We start from the raw sequence: 27,967 nt of genomic DNA, 5'->3' as shown, positions 1-27,967 counted from the left end.
AAAATATATGAATAAGAAGAATATGTTGAGATAAAAAATAAACCTTAGCTTATCTAGAATTACACTTCATACAAACGAATGATGCGTCAAATGAATATGAAAGAAATGTTTATAATAAAACATGGTTTTAACCTAATAATAAGCAATCATTTAGGCCACTAGTGTTAATACCTTTAGAAGCACATCAAAACTTCATTCATCACTGTACACAGTATCTCTGCTCACTTTCACAACAATTTGTCTGGCAAGTTCAAATTTAACTTTTGGCACAACACAGTCCAATAATTTATTGTCCAACCACTTCTTATAAACTCCACCACAATCAAGGTTATAGCTATACATTAAGATTTACTCCTTTTCTTGATAGCATTTTAAGTTTTTATTTTTCCACAACCATCACAGAGTTGTTTCTTAATGCTTATAAATGTGAATAATATAAGAATATGATTTGAATATAATCATCAAAGGGTACTATTTCTCCAGTTTTGCATTTGCAAAGAACAACACACATGGGAAATATATTTTAAAAGCAGTTCTAAAAATATAAGTGAAAAGAATTTCCAGTGTATTTAGTGAGCAATGTCCTAAAATGTAATCTTGTTTTATTCAACAAGTCTATTTATCTTCAGTATGGTTTGCCAATGAGGAAGAACAAGGTTAAAATTAATTTTAAAAAAAAACAAGTATTGTTACTGACCATTAAGTTGAGATTCAATAGACCTTAATGTTTTAGAAGACTTTGGCTTGTCTTTGATGGTACCTTCTCCAGCTTCAGCAGCAAAGTATTTCATCTTCTCTCTGAATGACATCCTGTCTGTGCTTGGTGTACGACCTGTTGACTGGGATGCTATTTTGGCTTCAATTCTAGAGCGGGGGTCTCTGTAAACTTCTTGTGCCCCAATGACATTAGGGGTGTTGTTTGATGTACTGTAGACAACATCAGTTCCTCGATTGGTGTTTGGAATAGAGCCATTACTTTTGTTAAATAAGGGGGGATTAGGGGAGTCAAACACATCTGCCTCAGGACTAAAATTAGGAGGGGGGAGCATCTCCTCTATCGATTGTGATCCTGTTGGAGATTTGTATGAAGACACTGAGTGATTAGGTGTGCGTTCTTTATAAGTATTCATCTGAGTATTGAATGAAACTGATTTTTTTGCCGGGGGAGGAGGCTCATTACTGTTCCGTAAAGCAGAAGGCAGAGCACCTGTAGAGGCTGCATTAGGATTAACAGGTGGGGGGAAATCAGGGTTGACTCCTCTAAAGGATGCTCTGTGCTGGTTAAATGTTTCATATGATGAGTTTCTAGCAGGAGGTGGAGGGGCTGGTTCAGGCTGGCTTGGAATATTTGCATACTGAGAGTATCCTGGTGATGTTGGACTGGATTGGGTTTGAGAATTCATTGAATCAAGACGTTTCTTTTCATCTTCAACTCTTATTGGCCTATTTTGATCTATTCTCTGCTGCCTTTCTTGGGCCAACTGTTTTTGAAAATATTCTTCCTCTTCTCTTCTTGCTTCTGCTCGTAGCCGTTTTTCTTCTGCATCTCGTTGATCTTGTAATTCTTGTCGACGTTCACGCTCCTAAATATTTTTAAACAAATTATTATGTTAACATCTTTAGAGCGAATAAAATTATATGTATAAATTTTATTAAATGGACAGAAATAAATCATATAAGACAAAGTAAGAGATAGTGTAGTTCATTTTAAAAGATAATTTATTCTTTTTGTTTAATATAGTGGAATTAGTTAGTGAAATATTTCTTTTAATGTATCAAAACTTACAAACTGCCTCTTTTTGTTCAGTTCCTCTTCCCTTCGCTGATTAAGTTTTTCTTCCTCTTTCTGTAGTAATCTTTTTTGTTCTTCATAGTTTTGACGTTGTTTATCTCTCGTTTCCTTTTCATAAAGAAAATTAGGAATTATAATTTACTATATACTGGAAAAAAGGAATCTTAAATATTTTTATCCCATTTATCATATAAAGTACCTTCTGCAGTCGTAGTTGCTCCTGATATTCTTTAGATCTTCTTTCTTGCCTTTTCTGCATTCTCAATCGCTGCTCTTCTCTGTCTTGTTCATGCATTTCCAGTCTTCTCTCAAGACTGAAATACAATAAATATTCATGCTAATACTACCTCTAAGTAAAACTCTCCTAAATAACAAGAAAAAGGCAGCCATTAAATATACAACAATGTTTGTATAATGGAGAACAAAGCTCTACTTACGCTTTTAATCTCTCGGCTTCCCTAGACGCATCAGCTCTCTGTTGAGCTTGTTCAAAATCTAGCATTCTTGCTCTAGACCTTTCCAGCTCTTCTTTTACATTCTCTATTAATCTTTCACGGGTCTGGAATTGCATAAGATGAAATAAAACATGTAAATCTTAAAATAGAGTTAAAAAACTAACTATAAACATACAATTGACAACCTTATGAAGTCTGTTTACAGTCTCAAAAATATATCACTTCATTGATTCTTTCAATGGAATAAACTATTTTGTGTACAAGAACATGGGATGTCACTAAAGCAGAATGTCATTTAGAGAGTTTGCTACAGCCAAAATAAAAAAAAGAATGCTGTCTCAATGTGCTTCATGTAAATAATAGGCCCATATTATTATTTGGGATTACATCAGAGAAAACAACAAAATTGTCTCATTTTGCAATTTATATACAATCTTTCTATCATTTTTGTAGTAATGAACATCTGATATAGAACAGGATTATACTCACAAATAATCTTTCTGCCATTTCGTCATCATCTTCATAATCATAATCTCCCTTTTCAGCAATTTCTCTAACCCTCCTCTGGAACTCCTGCTCTGTTTTTAACTTTCTCAATCTTTCTTGCTCCTAGAAGAAACAAGTCAAATCCATAGCTATTTCAAATTTTAAAGAAAAAGTCTGACAAATTAATTTTTTAAAAAGACATATTACAGATAAGCTTTACTGATGTTTATAAATTGTTTCCCAACTTATAAATTTAAACTAAAAGTGTGAAAATTTCAAAAATACATAATGAATTACTAATAAGTATTTGGTTTTCAAAAACATACTGAGGGGTTTAAGAATGGCCTTGATTCTAATTCAGCTATTTCTTGTTCTCTTGCTCTATAAAGTTCTTCTTGTTCTTCTTCCTCTGCTTTTTCTTTAGCATCCCTATCCCATGCTGATCTGTTATTGATGTCTTGCTTTAACTTTGGTTTATTGAGAGGCACAGCAGGTTTAACCTAAATACAAACAAAATTTTACAATAACATTAAGTCTGGTTTCACCCACCAAGTTGTAATCATTTCCTGTTTAATTTGCTTAACAATAGCAGCCTTAAAATTAATATGCTTTAGAACTACAACATATTGTTGTAACACATTATTCCTGATCAATTTTACAATTCAACGAAAATATTAAATAACTATCACATTTTCCTCCTTCAAATATAAATAATTACTCTATCAGGTGTAGATGTTCTGCTTTGAATGTCAATAAAAGACAATCTCCTTGGAAATAAAATAACCACATTCTGCATAGTTTAATTTCAAAATGAAAATATGGAGAGAAAAATGTATTTTAAAGCTAGCAAATTATGATTATCTATGAACAACTGACATTATTATGCATTGTGTTCCTAAACAAAGCCTGAGTAAACTGAACTGTACCTGAAATCCTTGGGCTTTCAAAGACTGATTGTCATAAGTGTCGTATTCAGATGGTGGTTGTGGTACTGGTGGTGGCTGAGGCTCTCCTGAACTAAAACCAATGTTTTGGTAGTTAGGGTGAGAGTCATTTCTGTAGTTGTCTTGCACAGGTTGATATCCCATAATAGCGGTGTTATCTATGCCAGAGGGAAGCACTCGGTTTATTGGCTGAACAGCTGGTTGATGGACAGGAGGTTGATAACGCTGCTGTGGCTGTTGTGATGGTTGGTAAAGCTGAGCCTGGGAGGGTTGCTGTGGCTGGGTATTTGGTCTTGGGTGCCTAGAATAAGAGGGGAAAAAATGTATGTCCTTTAATAGTAAAATAAACATATTTGTATTATGCATTAACAATAAATGTATGGGAAGTGAAAAATCTAAGCAGATATATGTAATTTGATAATGCATGAGAAAATTTTAGTGACAACTAGTTAGTATGTACCTGTCAGCCAAGAACTGGTTTGTTGCATTGATAGTCTGCATCAGTTTCTGCTGCTCTTCAGCAAGCTTCTGTTCTAGTAATGCCTCATTTGATGGTGGAGGTGGAAGGGTTGGAGGCTCCTCAAAATTGTCTTGGTATGAACCAGGATGGGTATTATTGTGCAATGGTGGGGGTGGGGTGTCATGAGAATTTGAAGAGTATCCATAAGAATTGACAGGTTCAGGATACCTCTGTTGCTGGAAGTGTTGATTTGTTGGTGGAAGTGATCGATTCTGATCCTGGTAAATTGGACTTGGTAGATTGTTAGTGCTGTTACGATAGTCTGGCTGCTGTGAATAATTTATATCATTACCATACTGTTGCATATTCCTTGGGTCAGGAGCATTTCTTAGATCAGGAATATTTCTTGGATCAGGTACGTTTCTCATATCTGGAATATTCCTCAGATCAGGTGCACTTCGCATGTCTGGAATATTCCTTGGGTCAGTGGTATTTCTATAGTCTTGAACTGGCCCATTTTTGGGGTCAGGAGAAAGTTGTAAATCAAATCTAGAATCATTTCTGTAGTCTGGCTGTGCAGGGATTCTGCTAGCTTGTGGTGGGGCATTTCTTGCATCAAACTGTGGCCCACTAGGTTGTAAGTACCCTGTAGATTGAGGACTGCTGGCCTGATCTAATGACACTGTTGATCTGTTGTCGCCATAGAAATGTGGCTGGGTTTGTCTGTTGTCAACTCTGACCATTGGCAGGTCAGTGTGTTGAACACGTGGCTGATTTTTCTTAACAATCGCTGCAGGCTTAGGACCTGGTCTGGGTTTTAAGTCATTGTCACTGGGTAAACGTGCTAGTTGATGAAAAGCAGGTGGGGGCTCCTGTTTCAATGGAACTGTGTTCTCATAGAAGTTGGGCTGTCTGTTATAGGCACTGTTATTAGCTTTCTGTGGCATACCTTGCTGACTGAAGAGTCTTTCATGAGCTGTGGGTTTAGGTGGAGGGTTATGTTGTGGCTGTGGTGGAGGCTCCCTATTCTGAGCACCAATATTGCTGTAAGGTGGACTTTGCCCCCTGCCAGGCTGTTTGTTGTAGCCACTTCTAGGATCTTCATATTTATCTTGCCACTCCTTTAACTTGCTCCCAACATCTTCTGACTTTGGTCGGGAGACAAAATCTGAATTGTCCCTATTGGCATTGTGAGGATCATAGTAAGCAGACTGTGGTCTAGAATCTCTGTTACTGTTGGAAGAGGTTTTAGATGAAATAGATGACCTATCCGAGTTCTTCTGTTGTACATAACCAGGGGACTGGAACTGATTCTGTGGCTTTGGTTGTCCCGGAATATTCTGTCTGGGATCTACAAAGTTGTACCCTGGCCTACCCTGCCCTTCTCCACCTGCTTTAGGATAAGTGGGTTGGTTTTCATAATCATTGGGTCTTACATCTAGTCTTCTACCACCTGGAGAGTACTGGCCATATCCAGGAGAAGATGGATGCAGCATACCAACAGACTGTGCTGGTTTCATACTTGAGTGCATGTCTGCTCGGTCTAAGTTGGTATCAACATGTAAATTTGAAGTTGATTTTGACCGTGGATCATCTTTGCGGTAGTTATACGGATCATTAGCTCCTGGCCGTGCACTGGCTAGATTTCCAGATGATGGTGCTCGCATTTTGTTTGCATCACCTATTTATAGAAAAATAATATTAATAGTAAGGCAAATTAAATAACCATAAATATGGTAAATAATTTATATATGGAATAATTTCTTTTCTGAATAATAGAAATAATGATGCCAGATTGTTAAAATTCTCAAGAAAAAAAGCTTTCAAAGTTGTAAAATTATGCTAAAAACATTTCACTTACCATAACCATTGACTGGTTTACTATCTCGACCATCATATGGAGGAGGTGGGCCATCATCATTAGGCATTCTATTGTTAGGACCTGGTCCCCGATTCTGGGCAGCTGCAATAACATAAGTGCATTCAACCTTAAGACAAATGGAAGTTTAAGCAGTTACATGCTCTGGTCAACTTTTAAAAATGTAGCTATATGAATTTACATTTCTAAAACTGACCTCTTTGACTTGTAGGTGAGGGCTGACTAAGCAGAGACCCCAAGTTGTGATAGAGGACAGCTCTTTTGGCTACTTTTAATTTGATCACCTGACCAGTTTTAGTCATCAACTCGGCGGCTCTGTAAAATATATCATTTGCATTTTAGTAATGAAATTTCAAGGTTATACTTTCATCATCAATATTTTACAAGGGAAACTATCACTTACTTCTCCTGAGAAAGGCCAACCAGAGATTTACCATCAACCTCTAACAGCTGGTCTCCTGCCTGAAGTCGACCATCCTAAAATTGTTAAATTGAACATAATTATTCTGTTTATAAACATTAGATTGTGTTAATGTAGCTTAGGTACACTATTGTTTAAGACAAAGTTTTCAAACAGAAACAAGCAAATTATACTCACAAGTGCAGCAGCTCCACCTTCAACTACAGATTTTATGTAAATGCCTTGCTGAGCTTGACCTTCACCCTTTCAAATTTAAAATTTTTAATAAAATTTTAATAATTTATTTTACATAAAATTCTTGCTTAATATCTCTTTAAAAAAAAATGTACTGGTTCTTTAAGTATATAAAAGAATATGTACTTAAATGTAATATAAATATTGAAAGTATAAACTTACGAAAGCAGCAACAATACTAAGCCCCATACTGCCTTTGACCTTGTTAAAAGAAACTGTAATGATCTCTGGTGTGGGAGGCAATCCATGTCCTGGACTAACTGGGCTATTCAATTTCATCTAGAGAAATCAAAAGTGAAATTATCTAATGCTGGTAAAAATGGCTAAAATGTTATATTATTTCCTGCAAGATGCATTATTATGATTAGAACTTAAGAGCTTTAAAGTTTTTACAAAAAGTATTTTCTGCATACCATTAAACAACATTTAATAAGTGGTAAAATGAAAAGCTTACATCAGGATAAGGTGCATCTCCCATGTAGACTGTCCAGCTACCAGATGCATTGTTGTTGATAATGAACCGACAAATGCCTGAAAAGAATAAAATGTGATTAAATCTAAAGTTTCTTACAGTACATGGATTAGTTGAGGTAAAAACCTTTGTATTAAGGCCATGTGACACAACCTATTTAAAAATTAGAAGTTACTAGGAGCAACTCACCTGCATTTTCAAGCTGTCTGACAAAATCTGGAAGACCATTAGGAATTCCTCTGATTGTGTCACAGGAATAACCATCTTCAGGCAATAAAAATGGAAGATGTAGATCGTTATCCTCCTCTAATCCCACTTCACGTCCATCAGTCCTTGTCAACTCATCTGCCATATTTTCAGCTATAGAGACAACTCTGTCAATAAATGGACCTGACACCGGGGGTTCATTAGGTTCTGGAATGTAACGAGTCAGGAGAGCGCGCAGCTGCACAGAATTCAGTTTGAAGCAGGTGGAGCTGATGTTTGTGATATCATCTGGACTTGACTTGGGGGCTTGAAGCAAATGTGCTGCCTGTAACAGACAATACGAACTCATGAGCATTCTTTAGAGACATACTATCACATGCAGCATCTTAAATAATATTTTTAGTTTCATATAAACAATGAAAGTGATGGATACCCACTTGTATAATTCTACAAAGATGGCAGTCAGCAGCTAATTCCAAGCCTTGTTTCTCTGCCCAAGCCTCCACACTTCCAAGTCTCCTTTTCAACCGGATTCCCCACACTCGTGTACATAACTGAAGCTGCGGCTCAGTGACAAGAATGTTGAACAGCCACATATTGATGAAATGAAAGAGTTGAGAAAACAGCTGTATCGTCAAAGCTGCATTGACACGGCATCTCCTCAATAACGTCATAGCAGCAGATAATGTGTTAAGGACATCTGCTAGCGTTGGTCTTCCCATGTTGTAACGCTGACCCATTTCTTAAAAGATAGAAGACATTTTAAAAATATTTAGTGATAAAAAAAAAGTCATAAGGATCTTACTTTGTAAATTTGAAAATAATAGTTAAAGCTAACAACAGTCACTTTAAAAAATCTTACCATCATCAACGTCATTAGAATCTGAAGAATCAAGAAAAGCAGGCATGACCCTCTGCAAATCTCCTTGCAGACACCTGACTAAATGATGAAATGCAGTCTGGACGGCTTCTGCCAGCATCTCCTGAGATATAGTACTCTGGTGGTAAATATCTCTGTCTTGTTTGAACATGTGCAACATCTCTGATGAGTTGGCCATCCAGAATGCCAGTGAAGGTGGGTCATTATGATGTTCCTGTGAACAGACAATATTAATAACAGAAAACTGAATCCAAATCTTCTTTTAACACAGTAAATAACTGATATTCTACATAAAGAAAAAATTTTAAATTTAAAAAAAAATTAAATTAAAGATGTGAAAGTATGAATGCGTGAAAATAAATATTTTAAAATATGTAATGTTTATATATAAAACGGAGTGGTCTTACCTGAATGCTCTGTTGGGTCATCTTGGCAGTTTTGCTGACAAAATCAGCTACTAACTGTCCCCTGTAAGCCACAGGTGATCTAGCAGCTAACAAATTTCTAGCTGCCATGTATAGTGTATATGTTGGAGCTAGCTTAAATTGAAGCTGTTTACTGTTCACCTGTAGGATAGAGGCTTGAAGCAAGCGGTCCTCAGCTGAAAGTAGGTAAATTTATAATTTAAACCATCACACCTTCAAGCATAATACTTAAATGTATGTCTTACATTATTTGTATTAACATGAAATATTATGCTTAATATGAAATTATATTTTGGTCACAAACCATCAATAAAATATTCCACAGAAGCAGGCAGCAAATCTTCCATTCCTTGTGAAGATCCTGGCGATCTGTCAGAGTTACTCCTGGAAACATAATTTTAATGTGAAATTCAAGAACTATAAAAGCTAATGAAACTAACAAATAGACAATTCCATTATATTCAATTCACCTTCTTTGTTGACCTTCCCAAGATGGTGGCCTTTGAAGAGGAGAAGATCCCTGTACAGTTTCAATATGGCCATCAACATCAAAGTTTGTTTCTTGAGGCTGACCTCGAGGAGTCTTGTTAGGAAGTTGATATGGCTGGTTCTGCATTGGTGGCTGCATATAAAATATGTCAGGTATATGTTCAGGTAAAATATGTTTGGTATAACTTGAACATCTCATTTCTTAAAATAAAATAATTTTAATTATACTTAAATAAAGATTTTAAAAACTGTCAATGCAAAATTTCTATTGTTTTAACCTCAAGTTTTTATAACTTTACATAAAGGCAATAAAGTATGGTTTAAGCAATAACATTTACACTCATTTGGAGTGTTTTGATAATAGACATGTAGCCAATCTCCTAATTTACTGAGTAAGACAACTCCTACCTCATCAAACCTTGGGTCCAGAAACCTGTACAATTTATCTTTGCCAAACTGTACTGTCATGCCATGCTTCAGCATTGTAGTTTCATAGATTCTCTGTCTTTCTACATATGTTTCAGCATCATGACTGTTAGGAGTGACTGTTACAATGCCTTCGGTATGTGCAATCACACAATGTCTAGGGCGAATATCACTGCCAGAGAGCTAAACATGGAGATTACAAGAAACATTTTTTACACCATAAACAAAATTATAAAATGTGGAAAATATGCAGATTGATTGCTTAATTGTGACTTTTAGTAACAAGGTGAAAGTTATGGTCCCTGTACAGCTGATTTGTTGGGTTTTAAAAACAATTATTTAACCACTGCTACCATAGTGATGACATAATTATTGTCATGATTTTAGTAAGCAGAAAGTGTTTGATTCTGTTTATAAGTCAAATACCTGTAAAAAGTGTTTGCCATTGTATTCTTGTCTGTTATTTACAACTTCTGTTACATTAACAACTTCAGTGACATTAAGTGGCAAAACATGTCGCTTTGGTTTACCTGTGTACAAAATTAAATGAAACAATAGTTTAAATTGTAATGAGATTGGAACATTATAATAATGAAATTTTTGAGTTGGTGCCTTAGCATTTACCTCTAACATTTAGTTCTGTCAAATATGGCAGCATGTCCACATTAGTGTGTCTTTGATCACTTTGGTGATTGCGCAAGTCATCTTGGGACACAGCTCTAGGTCTCTTACTTCTTTTCTTGTAATCAGCAGTCCTTTCCCTCAGCTGAAAGATGATGTGACCTAAAAAAAAAAAGTTTTGAGGATGAGAAATATCTTGTTTAATATTCCTGGTCTGAAATGTGGCAAGCAAACTTATAACTACACATTAAAAAAATAGCCATAGAGTGATGATAATATATTTTACGAGATTAACATATTTAAATGTTAAAGCATCTCGGACCATGAGATTTAGATGCTAATTAATATTATTTAAATAAAATAACATAATAATAAAGAGAAAACTTAAGATAAAAAAAATTTTTTTACAATACAACTAAAAAAATGATCAATAAATTATGGAAACATACATAGTTTTGAGGTGCAAATGGATATTTGAAGCACACATTTGATACACAAAAATTCCCCTTAATGTTCTAGCCTATTGTGATATTAGTAGCTTGTTTAATAATTATGGCAAATTATCCAACACCATTCAACATATAATTGTTATTTCTAAAAAAATCAGGTGATCATAGATGAAATTGTAATTTTAATGCTAGTAAAAAAGTTAGTATCCATTCCAATAATATTTAAAAATTATTTCTCAGAAGTGCCATTAGTGCCAAGCATGATGCAGTGAAAAATGAAATGACAATATTTAAAGCTACATCGATATATGTGTGCATGCCATTTGCAAACCTCCCGTACCCTGACCTCTGTGTTTCGCATGTTGCATGACAATAGCCAGAGGACACTCATTGTCATCCAGGACACGCTCATCTCCTGTTGCTGTTCCACCATGGTATTCCATACCTCCAGGTGGTAGCAGGACCTAAACAAATATATTTACAACATACAGTTATATATGTATTTCATTCTCAATACAGAAATATATCCACTCAAAATATCCTTGAATAATTTTCATTATGATATTAATAAAATTCACTATGTATAAAAACATCAGTTTACCTCCACAAGACAGTATTGGGTAGGGTCTTCTTTCTCCCTACCATATTTTTCTAGTGCTTCTTTTACTACAGCAGATGCTGGGTCTGCAGTTGAAAGGAAAAGTGTTTTGTATGGCACTTCTCTTTGCAAGGACTCGCCATAAATTTTAAGTGTTCCTCCTGTGAAATTAAAATAGCACACAGTAAAGTACCACCGGCAAGTAATGTAAATTGCTGACTATGCAAATCAATAATAAATGAAAACCTATTTCAACAGGAGTTCTGGGTTTTCTTTAAGTATTGCCTTAAAAGATAGAAAACTATTTAAATTCTAACATTTTTAATGCATAATTTGACATCAGTGACTTGTGGTTTTATAGAGCAAAAGCCAATGTTCAACTACAAATTGTCTTCAAATATATTTTTATATATTACAAATTGCAGTAGAGCTGAGAAGTAAATACACTTTGTATTTTTTGTTTCATATACAAGTAATGTAATTTCATATGTTACTGCCATTTCCTCCAGAAACCTAAGGACAGGTCAGAGGTTATCTTTTTTAAAACTAGGTCACTGGTAGCATTCCTACAACCCATTACACATACAGTGTTTCCTGGTCACAGACCATTAGGTAAATAGGACAAACTATGAGAAGACTGACACCCTGTTTTGTCAGTGGGAGGTGAGGGGGGGGGAGATGAAATTATAACATAACAGAAGAATAGAATTGAGAGGAAATAAGTATATAGCCTATATATATACATATATGAGAGAGAGAGAGAGAGAGAGAGAGAGAGAAAGTGAGATGAGAAAAAAGATATTTCAATTTTTAAAAGTTGCCCTATATTAATAATTAATCATTTTAATATTTCAGAATGGCTAAGTATAAAACATTTACTGAAGATTCTCATAAACTAAAAAAATATAATTAATTGTTTATCATGTTTTAATATTACTGTTTGGTAATGAATTTTAGGTTTAAAATAGCTGTTACTGCATTAATGTTGCATTATTTTTCTTTATATTTACCACCAAGTACAATTTACATTGAATGAATACAAAACATCAAACAGCTCTGTATTAAAATAAGAGAGAGAGAGAGAAAGAGAGAGAGAGAGAGAGAGAAAGAGAGAAAGAGAGGTAGGGAGAGGGATCAGTATTTGAGAAATGTGCCTTATAATGTTGAAACAATTCTAGGAATGCAATGATATCACGTAAGCTGGCCCACCTGTCAAAAGTGACAGAGAAACGGAATACACACCGCCTCGCCTATGTGCTTGGACCACACCGTGACTCAGATGGGTCAAGACAAGATCGTTACTGATGCAGCATGTAAAGGCAGTCGATTCGATCAATTCTTCCTTGCTCATTAGGCACGCACGGACTAAAGCCAGACAAGGGAGAGAATGAGAGTGACAAGACGGGAAGATTACAGTCACTATCTTGGACGCGCGTCTCCATTGTTTTCGCTAGCCCAAGAGTTGAACACGAGGTGGGGATTGGGTGGTAGAATTGGAAGCTTCAAGTGTAAGCGGTGCATGTTTATTCGCTACAAAGTAACGACAGAATTGAAAAAAACTTGCACACAACGTTGGCGTTTATCATCAATGGTTTACACATTTCACGAGAGTAAATGACATTTTATGAATGACACTTTTCTTAATACATTTTTCCCGCAACCACATATACAAGTTTATAGGGGTAAAATTACACTTAAAAGGAATTCATATATCTCCAATGATTAATGTTATTCTGTGCTCATACATTAGATCGAGTTTAAACTAGAAGCCGACTTTACTAATTGTGTTATTTTAATTATATTCCCATCAGATAATACTGATTTCAACAGCCCTATTAAGTTCAGCAACAACACCGCGTCTGTAAAATAAAAATCTCTAAACTTGAAGCCGTCAAGCTGACTTCCAGCCCAACAAAAGCAGCTTTCAAGTGAACAATGGCCTAGCCAGAGGTAGGTGGGTACCTGGCTGCCTGTATATACAAGGTAAGGCGATGTTTAAACAGCCGCCTGTAATCCCGTGTGACCAGAGCAAGCTTTCAGTTCTAGCGTCTCCTCAACTCACATTCGGCATACAACACACCATAGGACCAGGGGATACAATCAATCTTAGAACACATCAAATCAAATACAAAATAGCTTTAATACTGTCGCCATCTTTTCAAGCTTACTATTAAACAATTTCTCTATATTTACATCTGTGAGGAAAGTGGAACAATTAACAAGTTAACATAAGACAGCAACAAAGTAAAAGGAGAAGATAATCCCGACACATAAATTAACTCTCAAGTCGTGACATCCCCAAAACGTGTTCCTTAAGTCCTCGCCCTCCTCCCCCCCCCCCCCCCCCCTTCCGGTAATTAGCTGACTACGAGCCCGGGGCCTGAGGTCACGAGAGAAAACTGATAATGCCATCTCCCACATTTAAATTTCTTGCTATATTGGCTACGTGATTTCAAAACACGACGCATGCTGCTCCATTGATTCACATACACACACGCCGCCTCTACGGTATAGAAAAATTCGCTGCTATAGAAGAGATTTATGGGGTCAAATGTGTGACTTCGTTCAGTGTATGTATGTGCATTGCAAGCGTTAATCAATCATTCACCAGCTAAGCGTCGCAAATTATGTTCCTGTTTAAATGTAGTGGCCACTTGGTTTAATAACATCTACAATGTTTTATAATGTCAAGCAATAGAAACCCACAAGCCCGGCCTACACATGTTACAACAATATAAATATAGACAATCCAAGTCTAGCTCTCGTTAATTTAATTCTGAACTATTTGAAATGTCAGGAATTCTTGGATTTAAATTCAGTTGCGCATACATATCTATAAAAAGTAAGCATGTTGTTAGAAAAAAAAACAACGACGACAGATAAACATTGTGGTAATTGCATATAGACACAACCACTAAGGTTTTCTACAACAAAATCACGCCCTTCTGATCAAATACGTTTGCCTTTTAAACTATTTAAACTATTTAAAAAACGTTGTTTTTTTTTTAATGCTTGATGACTATAGCCTCCCATACAAGGAGTATGCCTGTAAACCTGTGTGTTGAACAAGGACAGTTAGAGTTGAGCTGAAACTAATAAAAATAAATGGCCCCAGCATATTCTAAAATCATGGAACTTTGATAGTCCATGTTTCCTCTGGCGAACACGTGCGACTGATAAGTCCTGCAACAAGAACCACCAGGTGACCACTGCAACAGATAACGGCCAGACTAAACAGCAGACCCATTAATCATGTCTGTTGTACTCACGCGCGTGAATTACTTCCCATTTTAAAAGTGGTTGGGGAAATACTTCACTAAAAACAATTGGAAAAGAAATACATTCTGTGGAAATGTGTGTGTGTGTGTGCCGCGTTTGTAGAGTACCAATAGTATGTTATGAAAGTAAATTCGATACTTTTGCAGATGAGCTTGAGTAATTGATGGACATGCGAACAATGTATAAATTGGTCTTTTTAATGAGTTTTTGGTTGAAATGGTAAATATAAATTTAATTGAAAAAATAAACTTTTTTTTTAAATTGTTACTTAAATTCTAGACGTAGGCCTATAAATGATAGCACAAGATGTCAACAATTCAAAAAAAAAGTAGAATAACGGGTCAGACCAAACTCAAATAAATGTCTGCGTTTGTTGTGTAAATAATGAGGCGACCTGTAGAACCAGCCAGTGCACAACGCCATGAGGTGAAGTGTAGGACCCGTGTGACGACAAACATGCACGACCCGCCCCTCGTAGTCGTCTGGAGGGTTTCATTCCATAGAAAGCGGCCATAGTGTTTTCACGTCAGTGCTAGATCTACTATTTGTTGACAAGCACATCTAGATGGAATGTACACACATGACACGGTCTAGCTAATCTATTTGAGGATATTTATCTGTTTAAAACCAATGCGTAGTTGATAGAACATGCGGATATAAGAGCTGGGAACAGAAAAAGGCAACTTGTAAGGCATATTTCTTTACAAATAACAGAAGTAGCCTTAGATAGCTCCCTTTTAACACTGGTATCAAGTACTGCCTTAGATAATGATGCATGACCATCTAATAAAAACACTAACCACCAGCTACGTGTCGCTTGTCCGTATTTGTGATTTATTTTCTACATATATTACATGGTCAGAGTCGGCAGTTCTGCTAAATCCACTGTTAGCACGCGATGTGTCTTCCCCTCACCAAGCTACCGTAATTGATATGTTACGTTCCACCCTGCTAGAAGACCACAGGCGCATGTCCACCAAATGTTTATTTTCTACTTCTTGCCTACACCCGTGGTGTGGTCCGTGTGGGAGAAATGTGGGGTAAATGTGTTGAAATATAAGACAAGACGTGCTCCAACATAAACACGTTCTATACAACAACTCAGACACTCTAAGTTAGATTAACCTCAACTGTAAAGAACGTGAAAGTCTGCGAATCACCATGAATGGAGACATAAAACTTGGTGAAGGAGGGAGAATCCGAAATCTTGCAATTAAGGTATACACCTACTAAAACTACACATCTAAAATGTAGCAAGATTTCCATGTTTTAAAAATACATTTGTCAATTTGTGTCGTTTATTATTAACAACTGGATGAACATGTGCCTTAATAAAGTTACAAAGATTGACGGCCCTTCTCTTTACAAAACCCAACCAGATTAGATTATCTATTGTGCAGATTTTGTCAAGGCATGTTTAGACAAAGACCAGGTGTATGTTGAACATGTTTTCATAAGTGTGGATTTTTTTCAGATAGTTTAAACACAATTGCAGTGTAAACAGATGTGTTTGCCCACATACTGCTATTTTAAAATACTAAATTCCTTCGTCTATTTAATACTGCTCAACTGAAACCTCACCCAACTGAAGTAGGCTATCGTGACATTAGCCCGTGCTTGTGATTGAACACAGAACAATTTGAACAAGGTTATTCCGCCCGCACAGACATATCTGTGAAGCAAGTGCCAGACACCCTGAGACCAAACAGCCTTCACTTAATTGACATCAGACATAAAGGTAGGCCTTAGTCGTGCGATGCTGTGGCGATAGCTGTGGGATGCAGCACTCCTAACGAGAGCTTCTTACCTGGTAATAAAACCCCACTAATGACCAATTTGTCAGGCTGAGCTGTTGCGGAGATCACAGACAGGTATATGATCCCCTCCCCCCTCTAGCTCTAACACCCTTCAAACATTAAAAAGATAATGAAAATTAATCTAAAAACACGTTCTTGAGATAGAAATCTCTGTTGGCAGTAGAAGAAAATGTCGGGACAGCGTTTTATGGATAAGAAAAGGGAATAAAGTAAAAAAAAAAAACAACTATTCGCTTCAATCGATTTGCATTACTTGCATCTTTCAAACAGTTGGAAATGCTGTTCTATTTAAGTAGGCATTGTTTGATAAGATACCATGACAACAAATGAGCACAGCATTGTTAGCTCCAAGTACATCAAAAACAATACACTCCACATCCACGTTTGTTTAAAAAGTAGTTTAATACAAATACTATCGTAGACTTGACAGAAGATGGGGTATATAATTCTGTTGCAGTACATTTTTGTAAACACCCACGATTGCGTGAGCTGAGTAGATGTGATAGGTGTGATACCATCACGCCCTCTACTGCTGGACGGCTATGATACAAACAGCCGTGTGACTAGCGCACCCACTAGCAGCACAACGGGGAGAAAATGTTCGGCCCACATTGTGTTTTCTCTAAGCCTAATAACAAACAGCTACTCGTGCGGAATGAGGCAAACAATAGAACGTTTTAACGGTGAATCGCGTTTCCCCCTTTACTTCACCCAGTCTGCCATTTTCTCCCCATAGTTCTTTGCCAAAAATACGCGAGGATATTCTATGGAGATGCCAACATTACTTAGTGCAGTAAAAATATACTCGACTAAGTAATGCTATAAAAATGTTTACCGGCTTCATAAAAATGTCTTTTTTATAAAGGTAGAGAAGAAAACAATTTCAATAACATATTGTAAACAAAAATAAAACACAAGAACGAAAAAAGTTGTATTCGTTATATTATTAGACAACTACACTTTGTGTAAGTTAAGAATTTTGATCGTCAATACAGTTACTACAGAACTCGCGGGTTAGACTTGTACAAAGAGACTAATGTGGTAGTCACATGGTTAATGGCAGTCGTTAATAACTGGGGTTTTAATGTTTCAACAAATCCAACATAAAACTAACTAAAGCTGTAACATGCATTTGCTGGGTAATATTCACAAAAACATCAAAATGACAACCATAAATATAATGCCTGATAATGGTTGAAGCAAAACTCAGTCTACTAATCATGGTTTCCTACCAGAACAATTTGCATTTTTATACTTCTTGATCACTGTTGTACTTGTAGGTTTTTAATGAGTCTTATAGTTACAATTTTTTTTAATTATTACCTTTACCTTATGTTAAAACAACTACAATTGTAAATTACCAAATTAAGAATATTTTTGTACTAAACTGTTGACTGAAATGAAACCCATGAAACAAGAATGGGGCCAACACCTACAAGCATCTCTCATGAAATGCATTCTTCTATTGTTCACTGATTAGGAGGGCATCTGCTAAGCCCTTGGGTAGGGAGGTCACAAGTAACCTGAGACTGGAGGAACACAAGCCAAGATAAGACAGGGGAGATTTACAGAGAAACTTGGGAAGACAATGGACACATTCCAGCACTGGGTTTATACAGCTCATTAACATAGGCCTCTACTTGTCTAGACTAGTACACATTATTATTTACTGAAAGATGTTAGAATTATGTTACAGATATGATGATATAAATAAAAGATGAGCATTTATAGAAGGGAGGAGAGTAGTAAAGTGAGCAAATGACTCACCACTGTCTGTTCCACCCTCTGCTGCATTCATCTGGGCAAGTTTCTTCTCCAGCTTCTGCTGCCTTCTTCTCCTCATGACAGCTTCAGGGTTGGATATGCTCCTGGTGAAGCTGGTCTCTGGAGCTTCCTCGTACAGCTTGTTGGCAACACTGTCATCTCCATTGACATTCTCTTTCCCTCTATCTCGCTCACGTTTCTTCTTCTCTTTTTTCTCTCTCTTAGAGAGCTTCCTCTTGAAGCCTGCTTGTTCCTGCTGCAGTACAGACTTGTCAAATCCCAGGGCTGGATCCTATAGGATGACCACAATAAACATTATTTTTTTATAAAGCAACATTAGATCATAAAAATACAAACAACAAGTTGAAAAAACTGGATGGTGTCAGCCAAAACATTAAAGTAAATTTACCCTAACAGTGGGGTGGTCCTCATTCCTGAGCAAGAACCTTCCTTCTCGAACATCATTTCCCCAATTAAGTTGCACATATAGAGGCTTTTCATCATTCTCCAACCTTCTTTCCTCTGAATAATAATACAATAAAGCTCCTAAATGATTTTTTAAAACTATGAGACATTCCTATTCAATAAAGTTAAACACATTTATCATTTTATTTTCAAAGTCACAATAACCTTCTACAAGTGATGCAGAACAAATGAATTATTTTGTTACCTAATAATACATTGAAATGATGCACCATGTAATTGTGTTTTTTAAAGTGCATCTGAATATAGACCTGGCACCAAAATATGTTAATTAACCCTTTCTACTTTTTATTTTACTGTAGGACTCCAAAGACATAATTTAATGTCTATTGTATATAAGAAGATTAAAAGGGGGACTGCAATTAAAGATCTTATACAGTTCGCTGTGCTAAAGAAATGCCATTTCAAATAGCCCTCAAAAACTAAGATAGATTATTTCCCTTGCATAACCTCCAAGCTATTGTGACAATAATGACATTGGTTAACAGCTACGTCAACAGCCAACGCTGGAAATCGAAAGGAAACCACGCTATTTCCCAGAGGTTTAATTTTATCATTGGTAAATAGGTCAACAACCGCCGCTGGTTGATATGAGAGACAGAGACACTATGAAGTTCGTTTATTGCTAGTAAGGTAACAGATAGGGTATTATTTCATTCATACCAGCCTCCACGTTCTCAAGCTGAAGGTTATGCCTACCAGTGCTATCGAAATCATTTCTCCTTTACATGAGTTATTTGATATCCCGGTTGTCAGCTGAGTTGTATTAAATGTTCGCGGCGTGACATTAAGTGCACACCAAAGCCGATTAAAAAAACGTGTTAATAATAAATCAAAAGCTGATTTTAGAGTTACATGGCGCTGGGAATTAAAGAAATGGCGGGAGATAGGGTCAAAACAAACAGGAAGTTAGAGAAGTCAGAACATGCGGGAGAAGACAACCAAAACAAGAGACTGAAGTAAAACAAGGAGTAGGGAGACAGTCAAAACAAGTAGGGGAGGGGCCCGAGATAGTCAAAACATGTAGGGGAGGGGGCCCGAGATAGTCAATACAAGTAGGGGAGGGGGGCCGATACAGTCAAAACAAGTAGGGGAGGGAGGTCGAGACAGTCAAAACAAGTAGGGGAGGGGCCCGAGATAGTCAAAACATGTAGGGGAGGGGGACCGATACAGTCAAAACAAGTAGGGGAGGGGGGCCGAGACAGTCAATACAAGTAGGGGAGGGGGGCCGAGACAGTCAATACAAGTAGGGGAGGGGGGCCGAGACAGTCAATACAAGTAGGGGAGGGGGGCCGAGACAGTCAATACAAGTAGGGGAGGGGGCCCGAGAGTCAAAACAAGTAGGGGTGGAGGGTGGAGACAGTCAAAACAAGTAGGGGAGGGGCCCGAGATAGTCAATACAAGTAGGGGAGGGGGGCCGAGACAGTCAATACAAGTAGGGGAGGGGGGCCGAGACAGTCAATACAAGTAGGGGAGGGGGCCCGAGATAGTCAATACAAGTAGGGGAGGGGCCCGAGATAGTCAATACAAGTAGGGGAGGAGGGTGGAGACAGTCAAAACAAGTAGGGGAGGGGGCCGAGATAGTCAATACAAGTAGGGGAGGGGGCCCGAGATAGTCAATACAAGTAGGGGAGGGGCCCGAGATAGTCAATACAAGTAGGGGAGGGGGCCCGAGATAGTCAATACAAGTAGGGGAGGAGGGTGGAGACAGTCAAAACAAGTAGGGGAGGGGGCCGAGACAGTCAATACAAGTAGGGGAGGGTGGGGGCCGAGACAGTCAAAACAAGTAAGGGAGGGAGGCCGAGACAGTCAAACAAGTAGGTAGCCGGTTTAGAAAATTACACGGCAGTAAGTAATTTATAAAAATTGCTTCTTAAATGCGACCAATATTAAAAATCGGCATCCTAGTATAATTTTGTCTAAACGAAGCTTTAAATAATTGGTCGACATTGAATTATTTATTTTTAATCTGAAAATTGTGATAGATGTAACGCAATACACGCAAATGCGTCACGCCGGTATTGAATAGGCTAAACCGCTACCAGTTAGACACATCCATATAAATCACACACATTTCCCTGCAAAGAAAAACATCTCAGGGCCTAACACACTTTTTTTTTTTACGTCTACGGTGTACCGGTAAAAAGTTTTCTACGCCACTGTCAAGCATCAACGTTTATTCTATCAGTTACAGCAAGACATTAACTTGTCTGCTCGTACCGCCAAAATGACACAGAAACACGGCATACGGAAATACGAGGAAATAAATTTACATTATTTCAAAAGAGCTATTACAGCAATTATGTAGCCAGCCTTTTCACCTGTAAATATATGGCTGATATGTTGAATTGTGTTTAATCATAACACGTGGGAAGATTTATAAGTATATACTATAAAAGCTAATGTGTGGTGTATAAAAAAAAAACGTTGGGGGAATAAACGTAGCAAAAACAAACGACTTACCTCCATTGACGTGAACCTCATACAAAGCATATTTATTCTGAGATAACATGCGCATATCAGGTCTAAACTTTTCGATTAAAACGTCGATTACTTCTCTTGTTGTGGCAGTACTCGACACTCTGATGCATTTTGTAATCACATTTGCACCTACACCACCTTGAAAGAAAAACCTCACTACTCCGTGGAACTCTAAATTCTGAAAGTAATGGAGAAATAATAATGTGCAGATAAAAATGTAATACCGTTTTAAAGTATCAATTCGTGTAGGGTCAGTTTCTATAGTATAACTTGCTGCCTAGTTAATGGGTGCCAGCCCCCAACGGTGTCCTCCATGTTTTTGTAGTACATACATGCCGGTACCACCTAACAGCTATTTTAAAAAGCTCCTGTAACCAAAGAGTGCTAGAGATACGTACCCAACAAGCGCTACAAGGAAGGGTTTAATGTTTATGGCTTTTTTTACATTGTTAAAAATATGATTATATGCAAGTTCACGCACTTTACGTATTCAGTAAATATTTCCGATTTACTGGGTTGTCAAAAAGCGGATAAAACGGCGAGTAAATGGGGGGGGGGGTTGAAAAAAGAGCAGCACACTTTGCAAAAATGACTGTGCGAAAACTTTAACGTCAGCCAAAGGCTAAGTCATAAGACTAATATCGAAATTAGGCGGTTTAGCACCTAAACATGCTCCCGGCTAGGACGAAGCTCACAATGTTTAGCATTCGTATAGCACTTATTTGAAGCCAGCGTGCCTAATAACCACATTCGTCATAAGTTCAATTACAGGTGCACTGGTGGGTGAAGGACGATGCCTAATGTAAAACCGGTTATAAAAAAAACGCATGGTTTCATTAACTGATGTTTTTGAATAGAGGTGCTTTGAATTAAACACAACCAACGTTGCAACACGTTAGAATTGTTAGTTGTGTTTTTTTTTGCATAAGTCCCAGGTCGGACGAATGAAAAAAAAAAACCATCGGATGGCAACATTGTATATTGCTCGTGCTTTATTTCACTATTGAAGGGCCGTTTATATTGTAGATAAAGCACCTGGGGTGGGTGGTGGTTGACTACCAATGACGACTGAACACATGGGTTGATGGTGGGGGGGGGGGGTGGAGTGGTAAGAACTGTGACATTATGACAGTGGCGGGTGGGGGAGCGGAGAAGATAATAGTAAACATAAACCATCATAGACCCCTCAACAGTTCGGCCATAAATCTCAGTGTGAAATATTGAGGTGCCTGGGGATTATTATAGCCTATCCTGCGACATTGTTTATACAATGACAAATCATAACAGCCTGGCCGTCAGAGCCGACAAAATCGTGTGTACAAGAATTAGACTCAATTGATCAATTTCGTGTGAAAACAGACGCATTCATCTTCACCGTTTAGAGGAGTGAAATTCGACTGCTACCATTCAACTTCAATGTGTTAATGAGAATAATTTAGAAAACTGTCTGTAAGGTTAAAGTTTGATAAAAACAAAACAGCCGCTAGATCTATTACAATAGGGATTTTTTAAAACATGTAATATTTTTACATTGATCTAAATCTAAAAAGAAATAAATTGGCGGAACTTCCCACATGACAATCTCTCATTTTTGTGCGAGATGGTGATTGCAGTATGTAGTATGGTGGTACGAAATATAACAGAGGCTCACTACCGTGCAGCTATGTGAGACACGTTAACTAGCCGTGATCAACTTTTCAACAGCGGGGGATTTCCTGGTAAGGTGGCTTGTGTGAAATGACTACGGTGGATTATACTGGGCACACAACAACAAAAAAACACCTTTTAAAAACATGTAGAATGTAAATTATTTGTTAGCAATAAAGCTTCTCTTTCAATGTAGTATACAAGTAATGGTGACAGGCTGAGGAATATGGAGTTGAAAATTAACTAAGAATTTCAACAACAAAAAAACCGGACAAAAAACCAGTACCATTGGCGAGGAGCAGCAAATCGTCCAATAAGTTACATTTTTTTTTAAAAGCCAGACAAAAGGGGTCATCCATTTATATCCACCTTTATGGACTGTGGGGAGGGGAATTTAACATCGAAGTGCTTACATTTTAAAACAAACATAAAACTCATTTGTTCCATGTAAAAAACTATCTTTTAACCTACCACAACGTGTAAATAAAGCCCAGTATTTACACCTTATGTAATACCTACACTGGGGTCATCCAATCATAAGCGACGTAATGATTTTACCCCCCCCCTCCCCAGATCATTTTAAAAAGCCTGGACCCAACACCCAAAATGACGTCACATCTTAGCCTACCACCCCTCTCAAAACTGTACATTTGTTTCAACTGCAATTTTTTTTCTTCTTCTAAATTATTTACTGAGCTCGGTCGACGCTGATGTAGGCTTAGATTCATTTTTACTGGGGAAAAAAATTCACCAACGTGAAGCAACAGCTGAAATTGAGTTTTTAATGTTATTGTAAAAGTGTGTCGTCACACTTTCTGCAACACTCCTCCCGCCCCTCCTGATTGTGACGTAGTTTATCGACGACCCACTAATACAAATAGCACCTCAGTGGTTAATGAGCGATGAAGTAATATTAATCTTTTAAATGCTAATATTAATTATTATTAAAAATACACCCAATGAGTAAAGATATACTGTTGGTTAGTAATGAGGAAATTCGTTGAAATAAATAATATAATTATACTTTTATAATTAAACTTTTCAGTCCGAGGGCCGCATTAACTATCAAATTTCAGTTCGGGGGCCAGTTTCTTCCCGGCATGTCTTTAATTTTTCTGGGCAAAGTTCCTCATCATCACCAACAAACGATTTTTCTTTGGACAAAAAGATCTCCGCGGGCCGGATGAGAGGACTTCGCGGGCCACATTCGGCCCGCGGGCCGTAGTTTGGAGACCCCTGCTCTAGACTAGTGGTTTGTTAACCTGGGTTAGAGCGAACCCGCAGGGGTTTGGTGGACTCATAAGTCAAGAATGGATTTTGTCCGTGAGGACGACAGAACTAGTAAGAAGTGTCGGTTAATGCGCATTTGAAACTGGTGGGTTTCGGTACCTCCAAAAAGTTTAGGAACCAGAGCTCAAGATTCAACAATTAATATTTAAGCCTAATAATAAACATTCCCATTAGTATTAAATCTATATATAAGTTAACAGGACACAATACATGTTATTGAAATAGTAAATTGGTCGTAATGTTTTTATAGATCTACTAAATGTTGGCACATGGGGGGGGGGGGGGGGGAAGAAGGGAAGAAAGAGGATGTTCAATCGGAAGTGGACGCGTTAGGGGTGTCTAAAATCCGAAATGTTTGTGGGCATAATAAATGAATGATCCCCAAAGAAAACAAAATAGATTTTTTAAGTATAGTACATTCTTAATTCAATAATGTAGAAAATTTATAGAACTTATAATAAATGTGGAAAATACTCTGAACTTAAACATGGCACTTCTAAAAATCATACACATCAAATTAAAGTGCATGATGGGGCTTTTAACTAATATAATATTCTTTGCAATAAATTGGGACTTGGGAGTAATGAGAAATGGGAATAGACCTAGAAATCTAAATGGAACGAAACCTGTATGCTTATCTCACTTCAGTGGGTTAATTGGAAAAAGGACACAGTGAATTTACAACAATAATAAAGCAAATACAAGCAGTAAGGAGTTATAAAATTGAAATTAGACTATGGGCTTTTTTATAAATCTGCACACGGGACAATACTGCACCTAATTAAGTCGTCCCCCCATCAGTTAGGGATAGTATACAGGCAGGTTAGGTATAAACAGACCATAATATACCCTGCCATCTTTATAGTCAACAGATCTAGTACTAAGACTGCTAATGACAAACTTGCAACAAAACAATAGAATATACATTTAAATCTAAGCCGAAAGTAAACAGTTATGGGTTATGTCTCTCTAGCACCCATTTCCCAATAAATGAAGTGATGTACTTTTATTACTTATTAGTAAACCAATAGGCCCTACTAGTACAATACTAAAAATGACTATGTCTAAACTTAAATTCAAAAACTTGGCTAAACTAAACTACTGAATATTATGTTGTTTAAGGTGTATTAAAATAAAATACTTAGACAAATTCATTCTTCAGATAAGCCCAGGTTAAAATTAGATATAACATGCCTTAGCTAGTTAGTATCATATCTAGATTAAAACTAGAAATTTAAGTTAACTAAGCTAACTGAGGTAGTTCTAGCTACAGTGAGACATTTTAGTTAACTAAGACTAAGAAGGGGAAACACAACCAACAAAAATGTTTATAATTAAAGTGATTAGAACTACAGTTTACTATAGTTAGCCTAGAGTACACTATGGGATGGTGTGGCACTAGATTGCTAACACATAAAGGTCTCTGGTTCAAATCTGGCTTCAAGTCAGCAGAACATCCCAGAGTCCACCCAGCTCTAATGGGTGCCTAACTCACATTAGATCAAGTAAAGGTGGCTAGTCACTGTGCTGAGCACACTATCGCACTTTATATGCTGAGGTCACAGAAACAGGTGGACTCTACTTAACTTGCTCCATGGACCGTCACGTTAATTAAAATGGAACTTCAGTTACTATTACTATTACTCTTAGAGTCTACTAGATCCTATCCTGTTAATAATTAATTAGGCCTACTGGATCTAGTTAACTTGTCTAGTAGTTTAGTAAAAGACAATAGATTAATTTAGTTAACAAAGTTACAGCTTAGGCCTACTACTACTAATTGGTAAACTTAGTAGGCCTATATATTAAAAAAACAGGTCTAAAAATTGATTTAAAAAATAGATTTATACTGGATAGACTGTAACCATAGGCTACATACTACATGTTATTGTTAAGTTAAAGGGCCTAATAAATGAATCATGGTGTGAAGGGTTTGGCCTAGGTAATAGTAGGGCCTCCCATAGATCTAGATGTAGACTAGAATATTATTTGAATAGGCCTAGTTTATTTTTTTATTTAGGCCTAGAATGTAGGCCAGGCACTATTCAGTATCACTATCACCATTCAGTCTATTGTTTCTCTAGATTGAATCTATTCTACTCTAGAGATCTAGATCTAGATCTAAAAAGTTTATTAAGAATTAAGACAGTTTTTAAATAGTTACGTTTAAAGTAGTAGGCCTAAAAATCCTAAAATAGATCTAACAAAGTGAAAAGCAAGGATAAACAACTGTTAAAAAACATGATAAAATAAGGACTTTATTAGGCTTGCCTCTCCACCAATCCCTTTCCCTACCTAGCAAGTTTGGGACAGGTATATTTTCAAGGTCGGCCATATTGGATTGTTGTTGACGCTCAAAATGGTGTCACCTGTGTCTATTGGCATACAGGTAAAAAGGCGATCAACTTCGTGAAATAGATGAAACGTGTATACACTTAAGTGGAAAACATCATCAAAAAGTACCAATCGAATTTTTCAATACAAAATTTTGTTTATAAATAAGGAAAACATTCATACCTGATCTGGTTGACTCAATTCAAAAATATCGTAATGATCAACATTCCACTGATTGATGAGACCTCTCAGTCGTTCATATTCCTCCTTTTTAGATAACGACATTGTGAACAAATAGTTTTTAGAATTTAGGAATCACCTAATTAAATAAAACACGTCACATCACTGATTATTCACATTAACTCCATAAGAAATAACTGCTTCAAAGAAATAAACAAGTGAATTCAATTCGGCAGCAAGTAGTAATTCCAACGGTCTCCCATTGCTTTCAGAAAGGTAATCACGCATGCGCACGTTACGGGTCGAGTGCTAACCCGACAAGTGCCCCTCTTTTTCGTACCGTGGGTTGGCCGATCTACCTATTCTATAAATAATCACAGGCCTTGCCTCAAATTTTTTAAAAGTAAAAGGGCAGCTTCAGACAACGACAAGCAACTAAACCTAAAGCAGTATTGTGGGAATGGATATTTTCAAAATGGATGGATAGATCTCTACACTCTACTGCAGTAATGGGAAAACAATCGATAATGTTTATAGAATTACTTTTCCGCAATTTCTCATCTGGGAATTTCTATGCGTAATCGGGGAATTTGACTTGCTTAAGTTCTATTTTGTTGGCCTATTAGTATTTTTTTTTTTTTTGGTGTGTCAATGAAAAATAGGATAGGGCGTTTAGGTAATATGCGTGGGGAAAAGTTATGATGTAATATTTATATGTACGAATTCAAATCATTGTATCAACTTTTGTAGCATAATTTTTTTTTAAATTTTTAAATATTGACAACTGTTATTATTAATAAGTTTTAAAATGTAGGTTATAAGATATATAATCTAGCTAGATCTATGCGAAATTTTTATTCTGCCTCTCTCTATCTCTCTCTCTCTCTCTCTCTCTCTCTCTCTCTCTCTCTCTCTCTATCTCTCAATTTGTATTACATTATTTAAAAACAAAAGTATCTGCTAATATCAGTTGTAAAATACAAATTACTTTTTGACGACCCCCGCACAGCTTTCGTTAATTTAACCATTTTTTTTTTTCAGTTTGTCGTTTGAATTATAAAAACGAAATAGTAAACTGATAAGGCTGCTAGATCTATATAACACATATTTTACCACACAGACCGTATGCCAGAGAAAGATTTCCTTCTTTAAACCCGGGGTTTCAGGTATCTTTTCGATGTGGAGGGGGGGGGGGAATAAATGTCTGAATTAAACACTCATCGGCGTGGTCGTGCTAAACCGTGCTCTAACTCCGGGAAGATGAGGCTCGATAGCTGGGGACAGCAACATATCTGGGAGAGAACATTCCAAAATAAAATAACTACTTTCTTGTGGATTGTTCTTGGGTAGCCTAAAGCAGAAGAAAGTCAATGGCTATATGGCTCATTACATGTTGACATGTAGCCTAACACTTATTTGTGTTGGAGAAAATCCCGTTTAAGATTACAATTAAG

The 27,967-nt window shown here is 36.9% G+C and overlaps 1 protein-coding gene across 2 annotated transcripts; it reads right to left on the bottom strand.

The window, feature by feature from the left end:
* Positions 1–26,813, bottom strand: LOC131951473 (afadin). 2 transcript variants are annotated; one of them, XM_059313896.1, is made up of 29 exons: positions 26,517–26,813; positions 21,045–21,240; positions 18,508–18,620; positions 18,102–18,390; positions 11,242–11,399; positions 10,981–11,104; positions 10,195–10,353; positions 9,997–10,100; positions 9,553–9,753; positions 9,126–9,277; positions 8,960–9,039; positions 8,638–8,831; positions 8,213–8,444; positions 7,788–8,092; positions 7,333–7,675; positions 7,126–7,202; positions 6,834–6,950; positions 6,615–6,680; positions 6,420–6,493; positions 6,213–6,331; positions 5,999–6,100; positions 4,138–5,818; positions 3,660–3,978; positions 3,060–3,233; positions 2,737–2,856; positions 2,230–2,351; positions 1,992–2,106; positions 1,787–1,900; positions 1–1,583 (listed from the first exon to the last, which is right to left on the bottom strand). In XM_059313896.1, the coding sequence occupies exons 1-29, from the start codon at positions 26,616–26,618 to the stop codon at positions 690–692; spliced, it is 6,846 nt and encodes a 2,281-aa protein (XP_059169879.1). In that variant the 5' UTR covers positions 26,619–26,813; the 3' UTR covers positions 1–689. The 2 variants fall into 2 exon arrangements, with proteins under 2 accessions (XP_059169879.1, XP_059169880.1); XM_059313897.1 differs by having other exon boundaries at positions 10,987–11,104.
* Between the last annotated feature and the right edge of the window lie 1,154 nt (positions 26,814–27,967).

The sequence above is a fragment of the Physella acuta genome, unplaced genomic scaffold, assembly GCF_028476545.2.
Source record: "Physella acuta isolate Inbredline_101_S28 unplaced genomic scaffold, ASM2847654v3 ptg000813l, whole genome shotgun sequence".
NCBI classification, from domain to species: Eukaryota; Metazoa; Mollusca; class Gastropoda; family Physidae; genus Physella; species Physella acuta.
Note: the sequence above shows the minus strand (reverse complement) of the source record. Positions and strands in the feature narration are given on the sequence as shown.

Bases quoted from the DNA above. Each gene is read 5' to 3' on its own strand.
- LOC131951473 (XM_059313896.1), bottom strand. From the start codon at position 26,618: ATGTCGTTATCTAAAAAGGAGGAATATGAACGACTGAGAGGTCTCATC. The intron at 11,400-18,101 runs GTGAGTCATTTG...TTAATTTCACAG, and splicing joins AGAGGGTGGAACAGACAGTG to GAGGAACACTTAAAATTTAT. The intron at 2,857-3,059 runs GTATGTTTTTGA...TGTTTCTTCTAG, and splicing joins GGCCATTCTTAAACCCCTCA to GAGCAAGAAAGATTGAGAAA.